Genomic DNA, 19,766 nt, shown 5'->3' on the forward strand with positions numbered 1-19,766 from the left:
TTAGTTCTACACGGTGGGTGCCTGGAACGCGCTGCCAGGGGTGGTGATGGAGGCAGATCCCATAGTGGTGTTTAACATGTGGGTATGCAGAGAATGGATCACGTGATGGCAGAGGAGTTAGTTTAACTTGTTCGGCATGGACATTGTGTCTGGACCTTCGATGGTGGGGAGGTCAGTACTGTGATGGACCTTCGATGGTGGGGAGGTCAGTACTGTGATGGACCTTCGATGGTGGGGGGGTCAGTACTGTGATGGACCTTCGATGGTGGGGAGGTCAGTACTGTGATGGACCTTCGATGGTGGGGGGGTCAGTACTGTGATGGACCTTCGATGGTGGGGGGGTCAGTACTGTGATGGACCTTCGATGGTGGGGGGGTCAGTACTGTGATGGACCTTCGATGGTGGGGAGGTCAGTACTGTGATGGACCTTCGATGGTGGGGAGGTCAGTACCTGTGATGGATCTAGGGCGGTGACCACAGAGGGGTGTGGGTTTTAGGATCATTGCACATTGATGGATTCAGTGCCAGGCCGCCTGTGGCATGTGCTCCCTGGGACCGCGACCCACTTTGACAGGGGTGGAGAGCGGGAGGGTGGGGGTATCTGAGCAGCAAGGGGAACTGATGAAGAATCAAACAGCCTGGAGTTTGGAGATTGGAGTCTAAACACTCCCCAGTAACAGGGTCTGAGCTGAGGCAACTTCCTGCAAGTCAATAGACAAAAGACAATAGGTGCAGGAGTAGGCCATTCGGCCCTTCGAGCCAGCACCGCCATTCAATGTGATCATGGCTGATCATCCCCAATCAGTACCCCGTTCCTGCCTTCTCCCCATATCCCCTGACTCCGCTATCTTTAAGAGCCCTATCTAGCTCTCTCTTGAAAGCATCCAGAGAACCTGCCTCCACCTCCCTCTGAGGCAGAGAATTCCACAGACTCACAACTCTCTGTGAGAAAAAGTGTTTCCTCGTCTCTGTTCTAAATGGCTTACTCCTTATTCTTAAACTGTGGCCCCTGGTTCTGGACTCCCCCAACATCGGGAACATGTTTCCTGCCTCTAGTGTGTCCAGCCCCTTAACAATCTTATATGTTTGAATGAGATCCCCTATATGTTTCAACACGACCCTGGGTTCACACCCAGGTGGGCAGATTGGAAACACTGAAAGAAAATACTAGCAGCAGCAACAAAGAGCCTCTTACCTTTTTGCCTGGGGGTCCAGGTAATCCAGCCAGACCCACAGGGCCCGCATCGCCCTAGGGGACAGAGCAGAGTACAACACAAAGTTACCTGACGCCATAGTGACCATTGCAGAAACCTCCAGCTGTACCTGAAGGGATTCTATATTTGTGTAGGAAGGAACTGCAGGTGCTGGTTATACACCGTAGACACAAAATGCTGGAGTAACTCAGCGGGACAGGCAGCATCTCCGGAGAGAAGGAATGGGTGACCTTTCGGGTCGAGACCCTTCTCGCCAGAGATGCTGCCGGTCCCGCTGAGTTACTCCAGCATTTAGTGTCTATCTTTGGGATGATATATTTGCTGGTCTGGCGAGAAGGTGTAGCGGAGTTGGGCTTTCCTTGACCACCATTGCAGAAAGTGCTTCTGCTGTGGTTTACCCAACGTTGAATAAATTCATGTATATTCCCCAGCTTGTTTTCTCAGTTCATGTTCCAGCCACAAGACAGGTAGTTTACAACCTGATCACAAACGCTCTGCATTCATGGTCCATCGCGAAGAGACAGTTATGTCTGCTCCAGGCACGGCGGTGCAGCGGGTAGAGCTGCTGCCTCACAGCGCCAGAGACCCCGTTTCCATCCTGACTACGGATGCTGTCTGTACGGAGTTTGCACGTTCTCCCCGTGGCCTGCGTGGGTTTTCTCCGAGATCTTCGGTTTGCCCCGTACGGGACCGCCCTTGTCCCGTATTTGACCGCTACTACTCGGGTCGAGGGGACTGTCGGGTCTGAGTGCCGTGTCCGGCCCCCCCTTACCCGTCCCGACGTAGTGCAGCCCATGGAGTGCAGCAGCAGCAGCAGCAGCAGCAGCAGCAGCAGCAGCAGCGCCTCGCCCGTGGCCCCATCAGTCGGTCGGCAGCCCGGCCAGCTGTCCGACCTTCGGACCTTCGCTTACCGCCGACACCACCACCACCCCTCCTTCTCACGGACTTTGCGCGCGACGTTGCGCGACCCCCGGGCCAAGACTCCTCAGCTGGCCCGCCGGCTGGGCTTTGTGTGCAGTCCAGCACCCGGGGCCAACTCATCATTCACCCAGCCACGGCCCAGTCGCTCAACGAATTGGCGTGGGGAATTTGTCCCGTATTTTGGCCTTTTGTCCCTTATTTGGGAGTGAGAAAGTTGGCAAGCCGACCACCACCCCATGCAACAAGGAAGTGGGAGACACATGCGGAGGGAGGTGGAGGTTTGGGAAGGTGGCAAGCAGACTGACGACATGCATCGAGGCAGCGCTTGCACGTGACGCCACATGCACGGAGACACCATGCAGACAACACACAGCGGGCGGCTGGGGTGAAAGGTCAGACAGACACATACACAAGACTGCCGACCCAGGTGACGGCACAATGACCTCCCCAGACTGAGTTACCTGCTCTCCACGCGATGCTTTCGTGGGGAACAAGCCCGGCTCTCCTTTGTGACCCTGGTGTGGGAATTACGGATGTACCATTGTAACAACAGTCTGGATGAGTGACCCAACTCCCCGCAGCCAGCAACAAGCCGACAGCATTTAATCAAAGAGAATAACCACACTCGCAGAATAGACTCTCAGTGGTGGAAAAACAGTGATATTGATGCACGGTTTGTGGCATTTCATGGGGTGTTACATTTAGACATACAGGCCCTTTGGCCCAACCGATCTGTGCTGACCCCATCTCACATCACCAGGTCTGGAACCTTCCCTGCCTCAGTGATTCAGGTCCTTGTCGTGAGTTCCAGATTCCACCCCAACTCTGGGGCACAAAACACTTCCTTCAATCCGCTCAAAACCTCTTCCTGCCCCCACTTTCCACGAAGCCCGTGTCAATAGACAATAGACAATAGGTGCAGGAGTAGGCCATTCAGCCCTTCAAGCCATCACCGCCATTCAATGTGATCATGGCTGATTATTCCCAATCAGTACCCCGGTCCTGCCTTCTCCCCATTTCCCCTGACTTAAGAGCCCTAGCTCTCTCTTGAAACAATCCGGAGAACCTGCCTCCACCGCCCTCTGAGGCAGAGACTCGCAACTCTTTGTGAGAAAAAGTGTTTCCTCGTCTCCGTTCTAAATGGCTTACTCCTTATTCTTAAACTGTGGCCCCTGGTTCTGGACTCCCCCAACATCGGGAACATGTTACCTGCCTCTAGCGTGTCCAAGCCCTTAACAATCTTATATGTTTCAATAAGATACCCTCTCATCCTTCTAAACTCCAGAGTATACAAGCTCAGCCGCTCCATTCTCTCAGCATATGACAGTCCCGCCATCCCGGGAATTAACCTTGTAAACCTACACTGCACTCCCTCAATAGCAAGAATTAGTTTGAATCAGCTGCACTCCAGGGAAGAGTTTACTGCACTATCGATGAACCTTATCGACTGATAGACACAGCATGGAAACCAGCCCTTTGGCCGACCAAGTTCACGTTGACCATCGATCACCCTCCACGAGTGACCACTGTCACATTGCCCCACCACTTAGTGTTGCCAACTGTCCCGTATTAGCCGGGACATCCCGTATATTGGGCTAAATCGGTTTGTCCCGTACGGGACCGCCCTTGTCCCGTATTTGACCGCTACTACTCGGGTCGAGGGGACTGTCGGGTCGGAGCGCCGCGTCCGGCCCCGCCTCACCCGTCCCGACGTAGTGCAGCCCATGGAGTGCAGCAGCAGCAGCAGCAGCAGGCAGCAGCAGCGCCTCGCCCGTGGCCCCGTCGGTCGGTCGGCAGCCCGGCCAACTGTCTGACCTTCAGACCTTCGCTTACCGCCGACACCACCACCACCCCTCCTTCTCACGGCCGATCATCGGTTCATGAGTTGGATGGGGTGCGGCCCCCGGGCCAAAACTCCTCAGCTGGCCCGCCGGCTGGGCTTTGTGTGCAGTCCAGCACCCGGGGCCAACTCATCATTCACCCAGCCACGGCCGAGTCGGTCAACGGATTGCCGTTGGGAATTTGTCCCCAAAGGGCCTGTCCCATTTACGAGACTTTCTCGGTGACTGCCGGCACCCGTCATAGGTTGCCGAAACTTTGTTGAAAATTCAGCGGCGACCAGAAAGACGCTACGACTCTTTGGGCGACTGAGGAGACAACTCACGACCGTACAGTAAACACCCTGGCGACATGTCGCGGGGTGAAGCCTGCATGGTCGTGAGTAGTCGCCCAAACAGTCGTACCTTGTTCTGGTCGCCACTGGATTTTCAACATTTTCTGAGAGCCGCTGCAACTATGACGGGTGCCGGCAGTCGCTGAAAAAGTTGCGTAAGTAGGACAGGCCCATTATTTTGACCTTTTGTCCCTGATTTGGGAGTGAGAAAGTTGGCGACCCTATTTGGGGGAGCGGCCAGTGTATTGTGACCAAAGGGCCGTGTATGATTTACATCTGGCCACAGCCCGTTGTGGCAGGCAATGATTTAACAGTGCAGGACTGCGGCAGGCTTCAAAGGGTTGACCACATGTGGAACGCGGCAGGGTTTTTAGACACAGATTGATGGCTGCAGAGATGCACATACCTTGGGGCCTGGTGGACCGGACAGGCCTGGATTGCCATGTGCTCCGGGAATCCCCTGCGGACACAAGAAGAGCACCTCGTGCTGAATCTGATTAACATTTTGTTAAATGATTAGTTTAAAAAAAAAAAACGACATTTGGAATAATAGAATTCCCCGGGATTTATTGTTCTCATGCCAGGGAAATTGGAATCAGCTTTTCCAACCATTGGAAAATTGAGACCATCCCTCCGGGCTTAGGGAGGTGCGTTAGGAAATGGATGGAGTGAGGCAGACATGGGGGGGGGGCGGGGCAGGAGGGGGCTTCACATGGAGGGGGCCACGTGGACAAGAACATCAACTTGCCCTGGAGGTGGTGAGACTTTGTCCCTTGTCTACCCCTCGCTTGTCCCGAAGTTGCTACGCTGCCCGTCCCAATAGACCGTCTAGCCATGGACAGACACAAAACGCTGCGGTAACTCAGCGGGACAGGCAGCATCTCTGGACAGAAGGAATGGGTGATGTTTCGGGTTGAGACCCTTCTTCAGACACGACTCACAGGGGCTGGAAGGTTAGTTAGTTGCTGTACATTATCGGACTTTACTGCACTATATCTGGCACAAAACATTATTCGGTTTATAGACAGTAGACAATAGGTGCAGGAGTAGGCCATTCGGCCCTTCGAACCAGCACCGCCATTCAATGTGATCATGGCTGATCATCCCCAATCAGTACCCCGTTCCTGCCTTCTCTCCATATCCCTTGACTCCGCTATCTTTAAGAGCCCTATCTAGCTCTCTCTTGAAAGTTTCCAGAGAACCGGCCTCCACCGCCTTCTGAGGCAGAGAATTCCACAGACTCACAACTCTCTGTGAGAAAGTGTTTCCTCGTCTCCGTTCTAAATGGCTTACACCTTATTCTTAAACTGTGGCCCCTGGTTCTGGACTCCCCCAACATTGGGAACATGTTTCCTGCCTCTAGCGTGTCGAAACCCTTAATAATCTTATATGTTTCAATGAGATACCCTCTCATCCTTCTAAACTCCAGAGTATACAAGCCCAGCCGCTCCATTCTCTCAGCATATGACAGTCCCGCCATCCCGGGAATTAACCTTGTAAACCTACGCTGCAGTCCCTCAATAGCAAGAATGTCCTTCCTCAAATTGATGCTGTATCTCACAGTACCTTGTTACATGTGACAATAAACTGAAGTGAACTTGCCTATCTGCTTCCACCACCACCCTTGTCAGCGAGGGCCAGCGTGGTTCACCCACCCTCTTGCCCCACACATGTAGACCTACATCAAATGGGGGGAGCAATAACTGATGGGAGTTGTGTTCAGTTCTGGGCACCATGATATAGGAAAGACATTGTCATGCTTGAAAGGCCAACTGGTGCATGAAATTTGAATGGGGATTTGGGGTGGGGGGGGGGGGGTTCGTGTGCGGCTGGCAGATGCTGAGGGTTTGCCCTTGGCTTGAGCTGCCGCAGGGCGGTCGGTGTTGGCGAGGTGCGGAGTCACAATGCTGCCGCCGCTGCCCTCATGCACCTTGTGGTGAAGGTCACGGCTGGCTGGCTGATGAAAGCTGACATTCACCGACAGCAGCAGCCAGTGGGCAGTCCGCGGGCACTGCACAAAGCTGCACGGAACATTAACTAACTACCTCATTGTGAGCGGGTGCCCCTCTCCTTCGTGGAGGGAGGGTGAGTGAAGTGCCAGCGCTCGGCACGGCTCGACACTCGGTAACCTTTCAATATGCTAAACACACTGACTGCTACTTTTGCTCTTTCACTCCCCAAACAATCTGTATCATTGTCCCACTGACATTTAATGGCAGTGCAGCGATCTCGCACAGAGTTGGCAACCGCAGCCGCTTAACCCTTTGGGTGCTGGTTGTGTTTTGCAGGTGAGGAGCCAAAGTTGTGGTGACTGATGAGAGCACATTACAGAGCAAGGGTTTCAAGTCCCTGAGAGAATGGAGCGGCTGGGCTTGTACACTCTGGAGTTTAGAAGGATGAGAGGTTATCTCATTGAAACATATAAGATTATTAAGGGTTTGGACACGCTAGAGGCAGGAAACATGTTCCCGATGTTGGAGGAGCCCAGAACCAGGGACCACACTTTAAGAATAAGGAGTAAACCATTTAGAACGGAGACGAGGAAACACTTTTTCTCACAGAGAGTGGTGAGTCTGTGGAATTCTCTGCCTCAGAGGGCGGTGGAGGCCGGTTCTCTGGATACTTTCAAGAGAGAGCTAGATAGGGCTCTTAAAGATAGCGGAGTCAGGGGATACGGGGAGAGGGCAGGAACGGGGTACTGATTGGGGATGATCAGCCATGATCACATTGAATGGCGGTGCTGGCTCGAAGGGCCGAATGGCCTACTCCTGCACCTTTTGTCTATTGTCTATTGTGTATTGTCCCGCGCCAGGCGGTGGAGGGCTCTACCCGAGCCGGCTGCCCGTCTCTTTTCCAGGTGGGGTTAGAAAGGGAATACGCCCTGTCCACGGGCACTCTGGGGGATGCTGCCTGACCCGCTGAGTTACTCCAGCACTCTGTGAAACGTCACCTATCCATGTTCTCCACAGATGCTGCCTGACCCGCTGATTTACTCCAGCACTCTGAAACGTCACCTATCCATGTTCTCCACAGATGCTGCCTGACCCGCTGAGTTACTCCAGCACTCTGTGAAACGTCACCTATCCATGTTCTCCACAGATGCTGCCTGACCCGCTGAGTTACTCCAGCACTCTGTGAAACGTCACCTATCCATGTTCTCCACAGATGCTGCCTGACCCGCTGAGTTACTCCAGCACTCTGTGTCCCTTCTTGCATTTATATAGCAACTTTATCATAAACTTTATCTGACTTTTCTGAGGAAGGTTAGCCAACAGAAACCGATATGGAATAGTGGAACGGGTTAATGAGGGAGTAGCCAACAGGTAGTTGGAAGAGTGAAGGCAAGTATTTGAGGAGGAAAGAGAATGGGAGGGAAACCTGGGCCCAGGGCCGGGAGAGATGGCCACATGACTGCAGGTATTGCAACCCATTAGTCGGCTGGAGAGTGTGCAGAGAAGATTTACAAGGATGTTGCCAGGAATAGAGGGTGTGAGCTACAGGGAGAGGTTGAGTAGGCTGGGTCTCTATTCCATGGAGCACAGGAGGATGAGGGGAGATCTTATAGAGGTATACTAAATCATGAGAGGAATAGATCGGGTAGATACACAGAGTCTCTTGCCCAGAGTAGGGGAATCGTGGACCAGAGGACACAGGTTCAAGGCCAGAGAGGAAGGATTTATAGCCCTGTCCCACTGTACGAGTTCATTCCAAGAGCTCTCCCTAGTTTAAAAAAAATCAAACTCGGGGTAAGCATGGAGAATGAACGTAGCGGGTACGTCGGAGCTCGGGGACGTCTCTTGGAGGCTTGTAACGCTAACGGCAGGTACTCGGGAAGACTCGCTAACGGCAGGTAAGCTCGGGAAGACTCGTGAAGATTTTTCAACATGATGAAAATTGTCCACGAGAGCCCCGAGTACCGACGAGTGGCCATTACTGTAAATCTCCGAGTTTGAATCAGCGGGAGAACTCTTGGAATGAACTCGTACCATGGGACAGGGCTATTAGTAACGGCCTGAGGGGCAGTTTTTCACTCAGAGACCAGTATGGAACGAGCTGCCAGAGGAGGTAGTTGAGGCAGGGACCATAACAACACTTGGAGAAAAGGATTGAAAAGGTTTCAAAGGTTTCAAGCGATATGGGCCAAATGAGGATAAATGGTTTGAGCTTGGATGTTGCATCTTGGACGAGCAGGGCTGAAGGGTCTGTTTCTGTGCTGAATGACTCCTAGGTATTGGTGTAAAATGGGGGGGTGGGGGGGTGGGGGGGGGGGATGGAGGGCGATGGGGAACTGGGACAGAAGAGGAGATGAAGCCTGTGGCAGATCAGCCGTGATCACGGTGGTTGTTAGGTGGGGCAGTCTGGAGGGGCCGAGTGGCCAGGCTCCTGTTCCCCTGCGTGTAGGGCCTGTTGTTGGTACTTACCCGCGGCCCCCGTCTCCCCGGTGACCCTGGAGGACCAGGCATTCCTGGAAGACCCTGCACAAACAGAAGAAGATTCAATCAACATCCTGTCAGGTTCACAGTACAACATTAAACTAACGATAGGAATTACCGGAGCACCACCCATTTGCCGGCAACTGATTCAAGATTCAAGTGAGTTTATTGTCATGTGTCCCTGATAGGACAATGAAATTCTTGCTTTGCTTCAGTACAACAGAATATAGTAGGCATTTACTACAAAACAGATCAGTGTGTCCATATACCATTATATAAATATATACACACATGAATAAATAAACTGATAAATTGCAAATACCAGATAATGGGTTATTAATGTTCATAGTTTTGTCCGAGCCAGGTTTAATAGCCTGATGGCTGTGGGGAAGTAGTTGTTCCTGAACCTGGTTGTTGCAGTCTTCAGGATCCTGTACCTTCTACCTGAAGGTAGCAGGGAGATGAGTGTGTGGCCAGGATGGTGTGGGTCCTTGATGATACTGCCAGCCTTTTTGAGGCAGCGACTTCGACTTCGACCCCTGGTGGTCCGCCACCTCCTTTCATCCGGACAAAATGACCAGAAGGTGCTTGAAATCCCTCTGGACGTCCCCCCCCCCCGGGAAATGTGTTGCGCAGGCCAGGCCAGGCGGCCGATCCGGATCTCACCGTGACTTCCGCCGTCGATTGGCGGGTTGAATTTTCCCCCCTGTGGCCTGGGCTATGGAACTCCGGCCCGGCCAGATCGTTCCATTGCCGACTCCCCCCCCCCGCCCGGCGGCCCAGGCGGAACGTTCCAGAACCGTTGGACTCCTCTCGGAGTCCGCGGCCTCTGTTGGACCGGCAAAACGGATCATCCAGAAAGGCCCTGGAACAATGGAGCCGGAAAATGGGCGGTGGACCTGTGACTATACGGTGCGGGCCAGAAACAGGCCACTCTGCCCATCGCTCCATGCCAGCAGCTCACCCCTCCATCACCCCACACGTTGATAGGATAGCAGCAGAATGAGGCCATTCGACCCATCAAGACTGATGCACCATTCAACTGACCCGCTGAGTTACTCCAGCACTCTGTGAAACGTCACCTATCCATGTTCTCCACATATGCTGCCTGACCCGCTGAGTTACTCCAGCACTCTGTGTCTTCTTTTGTAAACCAGCTTCTGAGGTCAGGATGGAACCCATGTGACGGGAGGAGTGACGGAGGCAGCGGCACTACCCTCCGCACCACTCTCCTGCCTGCGTTCCTAAAAGCCAGAAGCCTTTAGATTACATCACAGGGCGGAAATAAGTGCTGAAAGCTGAACGGCCCCTGAGCGTCCAGGTGCTCCACAGGTAGTCTGACGGGTGAACGAACTCGAAGAGAAATGGCAATAGAAGTCCCAGTGCATCATTAGCTCTGTAAATCTACAAAGAATATTCATTTCTTTGACAAATAACTCTCCCTGGTTTGACTGGACATATGTTATCAATTCACAGCATAAATGGGCTTGAGTTACAGGGAGAGGCTGGGACTTTATCCTGTGGAGTGCAGGAGGCTGAGGGATGACCTGAGTGAGGTGTACAAGATCATGAGGGGCACGGATACAGTGAACGCTCACAGTCTTTCGGAGGTAGACAGTGCACGCAGATAAACAGTGTTCAAGAAGGAACTGCAGATGCTGGAAGATCGAAGGTACACAAAAATGCTGGAGAAACTCAGCGGGTGCAGCAGCATCTATGGAGCGAAGGAAATAGGCAACGTTTCGGGCTGAAACCCTTCTTCAGACTGATGTAGGGTGGGGGTGGGGGGTGGGTGGAGGGGGGAACGGGGAGAAGAAAGGAAAGAGCTCACTGTCTTTCCCCCAGGGTAGAGGATTCTAAACCTAGAGGGCGCAGGGTTAAGGCGAGAGGGGGGCGATTGAAGAGGGACCATCTCCACTCAGATGGTAGTCTGTATCTGGGACGAGCTGCAAGCTGTAGAAGCGGTTACAATTGGAACTAGCCCATTGCCAGTTTGGTGGGCATGGACAAGGTGGGCTGAAGGGCCTGTGTCAATGCTAGGACTCTGGGGTGACTGAGAGTAGCCACATTAGACACAGTGAGTGTAGTTGTGGGTGTGTTACTGAAAGTATCATAGACAGGGCCCTTCCCCACCAACTACAGAGGCATAAGGTCATAAGTCCTAGGAGCAGAACTGCACCTGTGACTGCGATGGTTTCTCGAGCCAGTTTAGGTTAGTTTAGAGTTTAGTTTAGTTTATTGTCACGTGTACCGAGGTACAGTGAAAAGCTTTTGTTGTGTGCTAACCAGTCAGTGGAAAGACAATACATGATTACAATCCAGCCGTCCACAGTGTACAGATACATGATAAGTGCAAGGTAAAGCCAGCAAAGTCCGATCAAGGAAGTCCAAGGGTCACCAATGAGGTAGATGGGAGGTCAGGACTGCTCTCTAGTTGGTGAGAGGATGGTTCAGTTGCCTGAACTGTGAACCATGGAGAGTACAGAGAAGGTTCACCAGACTGATTCCTGGGATGTCAGGACTTTCATATGAAGAAAGACTGGATAGACTCGGCTTGTACTTGCTGGAATTTAGAAGATTGAGGGGGGATCTTATAGAAACTTACAAAATTCTTAAGGGGTTGGACAGGCTAGATGCAGGAAGATTATTCCCGATGTTGGGGAAGTCCAGAACAAGGGGTCACAGTTTAAGGATAAGGGGGAAATCTTTTAGGACTGAGATGAGAAAAACATTTTTCACATCTGTGGAATTCTCTGCCACATAAGGTAGTTGAGGCCAGTTCATTGGCTATATTTAAGAGGGAGTTAGATGTGGCCCTCGTGGCTAAAGGGATCAGGGGGTATGGAGAGAAGGCAGGTACGGGATACTGAGTTGGATGATCAGCCATGATCATATCGAATGGCGGTGCAGGCTCAAAGGGCCGAATGGCCTACTCCTGCACCTATTTTCTATGTTTCTATGTTTCTATAACAGCCGGGAAGAAACTGTCCCTGAATCTGGAGGTGTGTGTTTTCACACTTCTAAACTTCCACACTTAGTGTTTAGTTTAATTTAGTTTAGTTTAGGTTAGTTCGGTTCAGAGATACTGCATGGAAAAGGGCCATTCGGCCCACCTAGTCCGTGTTGACCAGCGATCACCCAGCGCACTAGCACTATCCTACACTCTAAGGACATATTAACCTACAAACCCTCACATCTTTGGAGTGTGGGAGGAAACCGGAGCACCCGGAGAAAACCCACACAGGTCATGGAGAGAATGTACTACCTCCGTCCAGACAGCACCTGTAGTCAGGATGGAACCCGGGTCTGTGGTGCTGTGAGGCAGCAGCTCTACCCGCTGCACCACCGTGTCACCCTTCTGTGTTCCTCCCTTCCACCAACTGGCTGGTCTAACATCCCATCATTGATCTAAAACGTGTTTAAACTCTAAAGAAATTGACCTAAAACATTCATTATGTTACAGAATAGCAAAATAACTGACGTGGGAAATTTGCAATAAGAAAAACAAAAAATGTGGGTACAACTCAGCAGGTCAGGCAGCATCCAGGGAGAGAGAAGCAGCTCACCTTCTGGGTAATAATTTCACAGGTGCTGGCCAACCAGCGCTTTCTGTTCTTGTCTTGTTGTAAACAAGGTGCCCGACACTGATGCGCGGCAGCTGTGGTCTGAGCCCCTAAACCGAGCATCCCCACCATCGTGCTTTATAGACAAGACAATAGACAATAAGTGCAGGAGTAGGCCATTCGGCCCTTCCAGCCAGCACCGCCATTCAATGTGATCATGGCTGATCATCCCCAATCAGTACCCCGTTCCTGCCTTCTCCCCATATCCCGACTCCACTATCTTTAAGAGCCCTATCTAGCTCTCTCTTGAAAGTATCCAGAGAACCTGCCTCCACCACCCTCTGAGGCAGATAATTCCACAGACTCACCATTCTCTGTGTGAGAAAAAGTGTTTCCTCGTCTCCGTTCTAAATGGGTTACCCCTTATTCTTAAACTGTGGCCCCTGGTTCTGGACTCCCCCAACATCAGGAACATGTTTCCTGCCTCCAGCGTGTCCAAGCCCTTAACAATCTTATATGTTTCAATGAGATGACCTCTCATCCTCCTAAACTCCAGAGAGTACAAACCCAGCTGCTCCATTCTCTCAGCATATGACAGTCCCGCCATCCCGGGAATTAACCTGGTGAACCTACGCTGCACTCCCTCAATAGCAAGGCTTTGCAAGGCCTTGTTCCACCGTCTTGTAGAATTTGTGTATAACTGAAGTCACTGTGTGTTGTGTGAGTGTGTGGGCCCCATGATGCTGCTGCTGCTGCTGCACACTAGATTCTCATTGTACCTGTACATCACCATAAAGATAGCGGAGTCAGGGGATATGGGAAGAAGGCAGGAACGGGGTACTGGTTGTGGATGATCAGCCATGATCACATTGAATGGCGGTGCTGGCTCGAAGGGCTGAATGGCCTACTCCTGCACCTGTTGTCTATTGTCTATTGTGCAGATGACAATAAGCTCAACAGGACTGTAAATTACCTCCTAGTGCAGGAAAGTGGCAAAAGTAGCTGAGGGGACATATCTGAAAGAGAATCTTGCAGGACTACCAGAGATCTACAGAGGGGGGGCTAGGATTGGAAGGGCTCCCCCCCTGGGACTGGCATACATCCGATGGGCTGAATGGTCAACTTGTGTGTTGCAATAAAGGGCAGTCAGTGGAAAGCTGTGATGGGAAAGTTCACGTCTATAAGTTCCAGGAGCAGAATTAGGCTATTCGGCCCATCAAGTCTACTCTGCCATTCAATCATGACTGATCTATCTCTCCCTCTCAACCCCATTCTCCTGCCATCTCCCCATAACCCCTGACACCTGTACTAATCAAGCATCTCAATCTCTGCCTTCAACGTACTCAATGACTTGTGGCCTCCACAGCCGTCTGTGGCAATGAATTCCACAGATTCACCAACCTCTGGCTAAATGAAACCCCCCCTCATCTCCTTCCTAAAGGAACGTCCTTTAATTCTGAGGCTGTGACCTCTGGTCCTAGACTCTCCCACTAGTGGAAACATCCTCTCCACATCCACTCTATCCAGGCCTTTCACTATTCGGAAAGTGAATACTAACAAATGAAAAATGTGCAAAATAAGGTATTGCTGGATAAATCTTTAGTGCAAGGCCTTATTCTGACATGCCCTCAGACAAGTTCAGCCTTCCTCTTTAATCACCAGCGATGGGCATCATTGCTTTCAATCCGGCAGACTTACAGGTGAAGGGCCTGTCCCACTTACGCGTTTTTTTCGCTGACTGCCGGCACCCATCGCGTAAGTGGGACAGGCCCTTAAGGCACAAAGTCCTGGAGGAACTCAGCGGGTCAGGCAGCATCCGTGGAGGGAATTGATAGGCGATCCTTTGGGTCGAGACCCTCCATCTGACTGAAGAAGGACCTCAACCTGAAATATTGTGTGTTTGTCTGAAGAAGGGTCCCGACCCGCAACAACGCCCGTGCATTCCCTCCACTGATATTCCTAGCTCCTCCGGCACTTTCGCGCTTTTTCCTCAAGGTCCCAGCACCTGCAGTTCCTTGTGTGACCAATACTTACGGGTGGTCCTGGCTCTCCCTTGGGCCCAAGCTGATCGTGGTCGAAATAATCCAGGAAGTCCTCGTAATCATAGTGGTAGTTTTCAATCTCAATGTCATCCATGGCTTCAGCCGAGTCTAGAGCCAGGGCAGAATGAGCCTCGTGACCCCATTCCTGGTCCAGGTCTTGTGTAGACATCTCCTCCGCTGCCCGGTACAATGTGGCGTTGATCGTGTGTATTTGCTGTGAGATGTGGCCTACGGCCTGGGAGGGTTTAGCTTCCCCCTGTCTCTCCAATTCTTGGCTAGAACGTAGCAGCTCATGAGCATTGGACGTGGTTTTGCCGTGAGTTTCGGCACCACTGGCCGGTGATTGGGACTTGCCGATAGCCGGGTGGCTGGCGGTGGGGACAACGCCAGGGTCAACCTGGCCATGCCCGTCCTGGTGGAGTCTCACCGCCTCACCAGAGTGCGTGGCCGGTCGGCTGGCCGAGGTCAACGGTGACAGGGTGGACACTGTCCACGTGTCCGCAGTTACATACGTGTTCCCAGGCGCCATATCTCGGGGACTGACCAGCGCCGGCGCTGTTACCATCTCTCCCCTCGCCGTTGTCCAGGAGCTCGGCGACACTTGGTGAGTGGCCGCGGTGGGGAGCGATCGGTACGTGTCGGCGCGCCGGCAATGATTCTTCACGTGGTCACAGTAGCTGGAGGAGGCTTCAGCGTCGGGGTAGAAGTCCAGCTGGCAAATGGTGCCTTGGAAAGACTCCGACTTCAAGCTCATCCTCCCCAGAGTTAGCCGGCTGCCGGGAGGGAAGGCCGGGAGGCGGGCGGGGAGAGACTTGTGCGAGGAGTTGGCACCGCACGATGAGTACAGGGAGGCCACGTTCCCGCTGATTCCAATGGCAAACGTGTGCCAACGGCCATCGTGGGCACTGAACTCAAAATACACAGAGGGCTTCTCCTCCACGTACACAACCAGTTTCCTGGGCAGCAACTGGACTCCAAACTGCAGTCTGTTTCTGTTTTTGATGGTGAACAGGAAGGCGTTGTTGGGCCGGTGTGAGCGGAGACTGACCACGATGGACAGGTCACCTCCTGTCATCCCTGGCATGGCCACCTCCGTCGGTGCCTCAAGGAGCCCGGCGCCGGACAGGGTAATGCCCGTCTCTGCCACGTTGACCCCCCGAGGTAATGAGACCCCTGCCCATGCTCCTGGAGAAGATGTCAGCAACGCTCTGGTGTCTGTCAGGCCAAGATTCTGCAGAACGTCTACACCTACAGGTGAAACACAACACAACATCAACTCAGTTTGCAACACAAATGAAACTCCGTATTTAAAACAAGATCTTCTCACAGTGAATCACCGGCCCACCTCCATCCTCATCTTCTTGAGAAGACCACGGAAGTTTGGCATGTCTCCAACGAAACATAGAGTCTCCCAGTGTGGGCACAGACCCTTCGGCCCAACTTGCCCACAACAACTAACATGTCCCATCTACTCTAGTCCCACCTGCCTACATTTGGCCCATATCTCTCTAAACCTGTCCTATCCATGTACCTGTCTAACTGTTTCTTAAACATTGGGACAGTCCCAGCCTCAACTACCTCCTCCGGCAGCTTGGTTTGTACACACACCACCCTCTGTGTGAAAAAGTTACCCCTCTGGTTCCTATTAAATCTTTCCCCCCTCACCTTAAACCTTTGTCTCTGGTCCTCAATTCCCCTACTCTGGGACAAAAGACTCTGTGCATCTACCCGATCTATTCCTCTCATGATTTTGTGTGTAAGGGCTGTATGACTCTATGATCACCGCGTGTATCCAGGTCCATCAATAACAAGCAGAGATCAATCCTTTAACATTCCTGGAATAACTGAGGACAATGTGCAAAGCATTATTATACCTGGCAGTGAAATATCAGCCTGGCCCGAATCCATTCTGTTACTCACACAGCAGTGTGGATGTAGGCTCTCGGTCCACAACGCTATGTGAAGCAGCTTCCACCACACACGCACACGCGCACACACGCACGCACACACGCGCACGCACTCACGCACACGCGCACGCACACGCACACACACACACACACACACACCACGCACGCACGCACACACACGCACGCACACGCACGCACTCACACACACGCGCGCACGCGCACACACATGCCACGCACACACACCACGCACACACACACACACACCACGCACGTACACACTCACACACACACGTACACACGCGCACACGCAAGCACACACACGCACGCGAAGGGGAGGGGAAAGAGGGAGAAAGCAAGGACTTGAGCACCACCGTAAATTGGAGGAGCAGCACCTCATATTTCGCTTGGACAAAGGCTGGAGGTGACCAGGAGACAAAAGGGGGTCAGATACGGAGAGAAGTTACATATTTAATCAAAAATGTTTATTGTTTTATGTGTCAATCCCAACTGTCACTGTATGTCATGTTGTCACTTGTGAGCGGAGCACCAAGGCAAATTCCTTGTATGTGAATACTTGGCCAATAAACTTATTCATTCATTCATGTCAGATTCATACAGCTTGTAAACGGGTCCTTTGCCCAGCTTGTCCAGGCCGACCAACATGCCCCATCTACGCTAGTCCCAGTTGCCCGCGTTTGGCCCATGTCCCTTGAAGCCTTTCCTATCCATGTACCTGTCCAAGTGTCTGTGAAATGTTGTTATTGTACTTGCCTCAACTACCTCCTCCGCCGGGGGAGGGATATGGGTGGAAGGAGACAAGGGGGAGGGGAAAGAGGAAGGTGGGAGACTTGGAGATGGGCGTAAGGAGCGAGGTGACTGGGAGTTGCTGAGGGTGGCACGGGTGCCAGAGACCCGGGTTCGATCCTGACTACAGTCGCTGTATGTACAGAGTTTGCATATTCTCCCTGTGACCGCGTGGGTTTTCTCCGGGTGCACTGGTCTCCTCCCACACTGCAAAGATGTACAGGTTCGCAGGTTAATTGGCTCCGGTAAATCGTCCCTAATGTGGCGACAGAACGAGTGTTACAGCGATTGTTGGCCGGCAGGGACTCGGTGGGCCGAAGGGCCTGTTTCCACGCTGTATATCTAAACTAAACTAAGAAATGGGATGTCCTGAGGCTTTATTTGAAAGTAATTTGAAAAGCAGGTGGGAATGTTTAAAGGTGGTTATTGCTGGCCTGGGGGGTCAGTGGGGAACAGAGGTTACGTTTGATCTGAGCAAAGTGGACAGGGCTTCTTCCTTGCGTTAAATCGTGGAGCAGTGATGGATGGTTTGAGCTCCTGTGTGAGTCAGTGGGAGATTACCGCGGCTGTCTGCGGTGATTCATTGCCCAGATGGTGACATGATGGGACTAGACCGCGTTCTACACTCCTGCTATCTCCCGGGCTTCACACAGATTCTCCACCCGACGGGTTTGCCCACCACAAGACCCTAGACCAGCGCCTGCCTGGTGTGTAATAGCCCCCCGCGAGCAGATACTGTTCCGGGAGCTGCTGCTGCCTCGATTAAAACGCCAGGCCACTTCAAAAGCAACTAATTGGCTGTTGAGATGTACAATAGATCCGTCAAATAAACAGCAACTTCCAGTTGCCGCACATGTGGTGGCCAAGGCATAAATACAGGTGCTTGTAGGTGTCAAGCAAAGTGTTTTACAAGCCCGGCAACACCAGTCATCAAGTGTAGTCAAGGTTGTGATGAGAAAAGAGGCCTGGACAGAGTGGATGTGGAGAGGATGTTTCCACTCGTGGGTGAGTCGAGGACCAGAGGACCAGAGGCCACAGCTTCAAAATAAAAAGACGTACCGTTATGGCCCTGTTCCACTTACGTGACTTTCTCCGCGACTGCCGGCATCCGTCGTAGTCGCAGCAGGCTGCCGACATTTTCCTACGTTGAAAATCCAGCGGTGACCAGAACCAGGTACGACTCTTTGGGCGACTACTCAGGAGCACGGGCTTCACCCCGCGACATGTCGCCTGTATGGTCGTGAGTCGTTTCCTCAGTCGCCCAAAGAGTCGTAGCATCTTTCTGGTCGCCGCTGGATTTTCAGCATGTTGAGAATTTTCGACAACCTATGACGGGTGCCGGCAGTCGCCCAGAAAGTCGTGTAAGTGGGACAGGCCCTTAATAAAGGAGATGAGGAGGAATTTCTTCAGTCTGAGGGTGGTGAATCTGTGGAATTCTTTGCCACAGACGGCTGTGGAGGCCACAAGTCAGTGGATATATTTAATTAAGGCAGAGATAGATAGATTCTTAATTAGTACGGGTGTCAGGGGTTACAGGGAGAAGGCAGGAGCAGACGAGTGCAGAATATGGTGTTACAGCATTATAATGTTACACTCACAGAGAAAGTGCAGATTAAAAAAGTGCAAGGTCGGCAATAAGGTAGGTTGGGAGATCAGAACAACACCCGTCATCATGAGAGGACCGTTCAGTCGTCTGATAACAGCGAGGAAGCAGCTGTTCCTGAATCTGGTGTTGCACGTATTTAAGCTTCTGTACCTTCTGCCCCACAGGAGAGGGAATGACCAGTGTGAGTGGTCATTGATTATGTTGGCAGCTTTCTCGAAGCAGTGCGAAGTGTAGATGGAGTCGATGGTGGGGAGTGTGGTCTGTGTGATGGACTGGGCTACGTCCACAAGAACATAAAAGAAACAGTGGTTTTGGCCAGAGCTGTTACCAAACCAATCTGCAATGCATCTGAAGAAGGGTTCTGACCAAAGACTCCACCCATTCCTTCTCTCCGCTGATGCTGCCTGACCCGCTGAGTTACTCCAGCACTCTGTGAAACGTCACCTATCCATGTTCTCCACAGATGCTGCCTGACCCGCTGAGTTACTCCAGCACTCTGTGAAACGTCACCTATCCATGTTCTCCACAGATGCTGCCTGACCCGCTGAGTTACTCCAGCACTGAGTCTATCTGTGATGCATCTCAATAGGATACTTTGTGTGGTAATGGGTATACATCTTGCTTGTGATATTCACACCTGGGCTCTGAATTGGCAGTGACTGGGTTCCATCCACAACTTACAATCTGTTTTTATGCTTCATGCTTGACAACGTTTGTTCATCGTCACCTTGCATTCCCAATGGCTAGAGGTACTTGTTACTTGTAACCCCGTGTGGTAAACTCTTTAACTGTTGGCCCATTGTTGTTTTACGCACATACTGTGTGACGTAGTTTTCCTCTCCTCATCGGCAACACATGCCTCGTGCCTTTGTAGTTTGCTTTATTCGGATTTAGCACAAGACTGACACATTAATTGAAAACATGGACCATTTTAATATGGAATCCCATCGTAACGCTGAATAACTGCTATAAAACTGTCCCAGCAACAGCGGGACACCAGGAGCAATGACATCGAGCTGTGCAGCACGGAAACAGGCCCTTCAGCCCACCTCGTCCATGCTGACCCAAGTTGGTATACTGGGATAGTCCCATTTGCCTACATT

At 52.0% G+C, this 19,766-nt stretch overlaps 1 protein-coding gene across 1 annotated transcript in view; it reads right to left on the minus strand.

Annotated features, from left to right (window-relative positions):
- col24a1 (collagen type XXIV alpha 1 chain) overlaps positions 1–19,766 on the minus strand; it is a 191,561-nt gene that overhangs the window by 140,626 nt on the left and 31,169 nt on the right. The window contains exons 3-7 of the mRNA XM_033029102.1: positions 14,339–15,594; positions 8,730–8,783; positions 4,715–4,768; positions 2,597–2,650; positions 1,196–1,249 (exon numbers count right to left, since the gene is read on the minus strand). Coding sequence (XP_032884993.1) covers positions 1,196–1,249; positions 2,597–2,650; positions 4,715–4,768; positions 8,730–8,783; positions 14,339–15,594 — 1,472 coding nt within the window. The remainder of the gene's footprint in view (positions 1–1,195; positions 1,250–2,596; positions 2,651–4,714; positions 4,769–8,729; positions 8,784–14,338; positions 15,595–19,766) is intronic.

This window comes from Amblyraja radiata, chromosome 10, assembly GCF_010909765.2.
Source record: "Amblyraja radiata isolate CabotCenter1 chromosome 10, sAmbRad1.1.pri, whole genome shotgun sequence".
Classification (NCBI taxonomy): Eukaryota; Metazoa; Chordata; class Chondrichthyes; order Rajiformes; family Rajidae; genus Amblyraja; species Amblyraja radiata.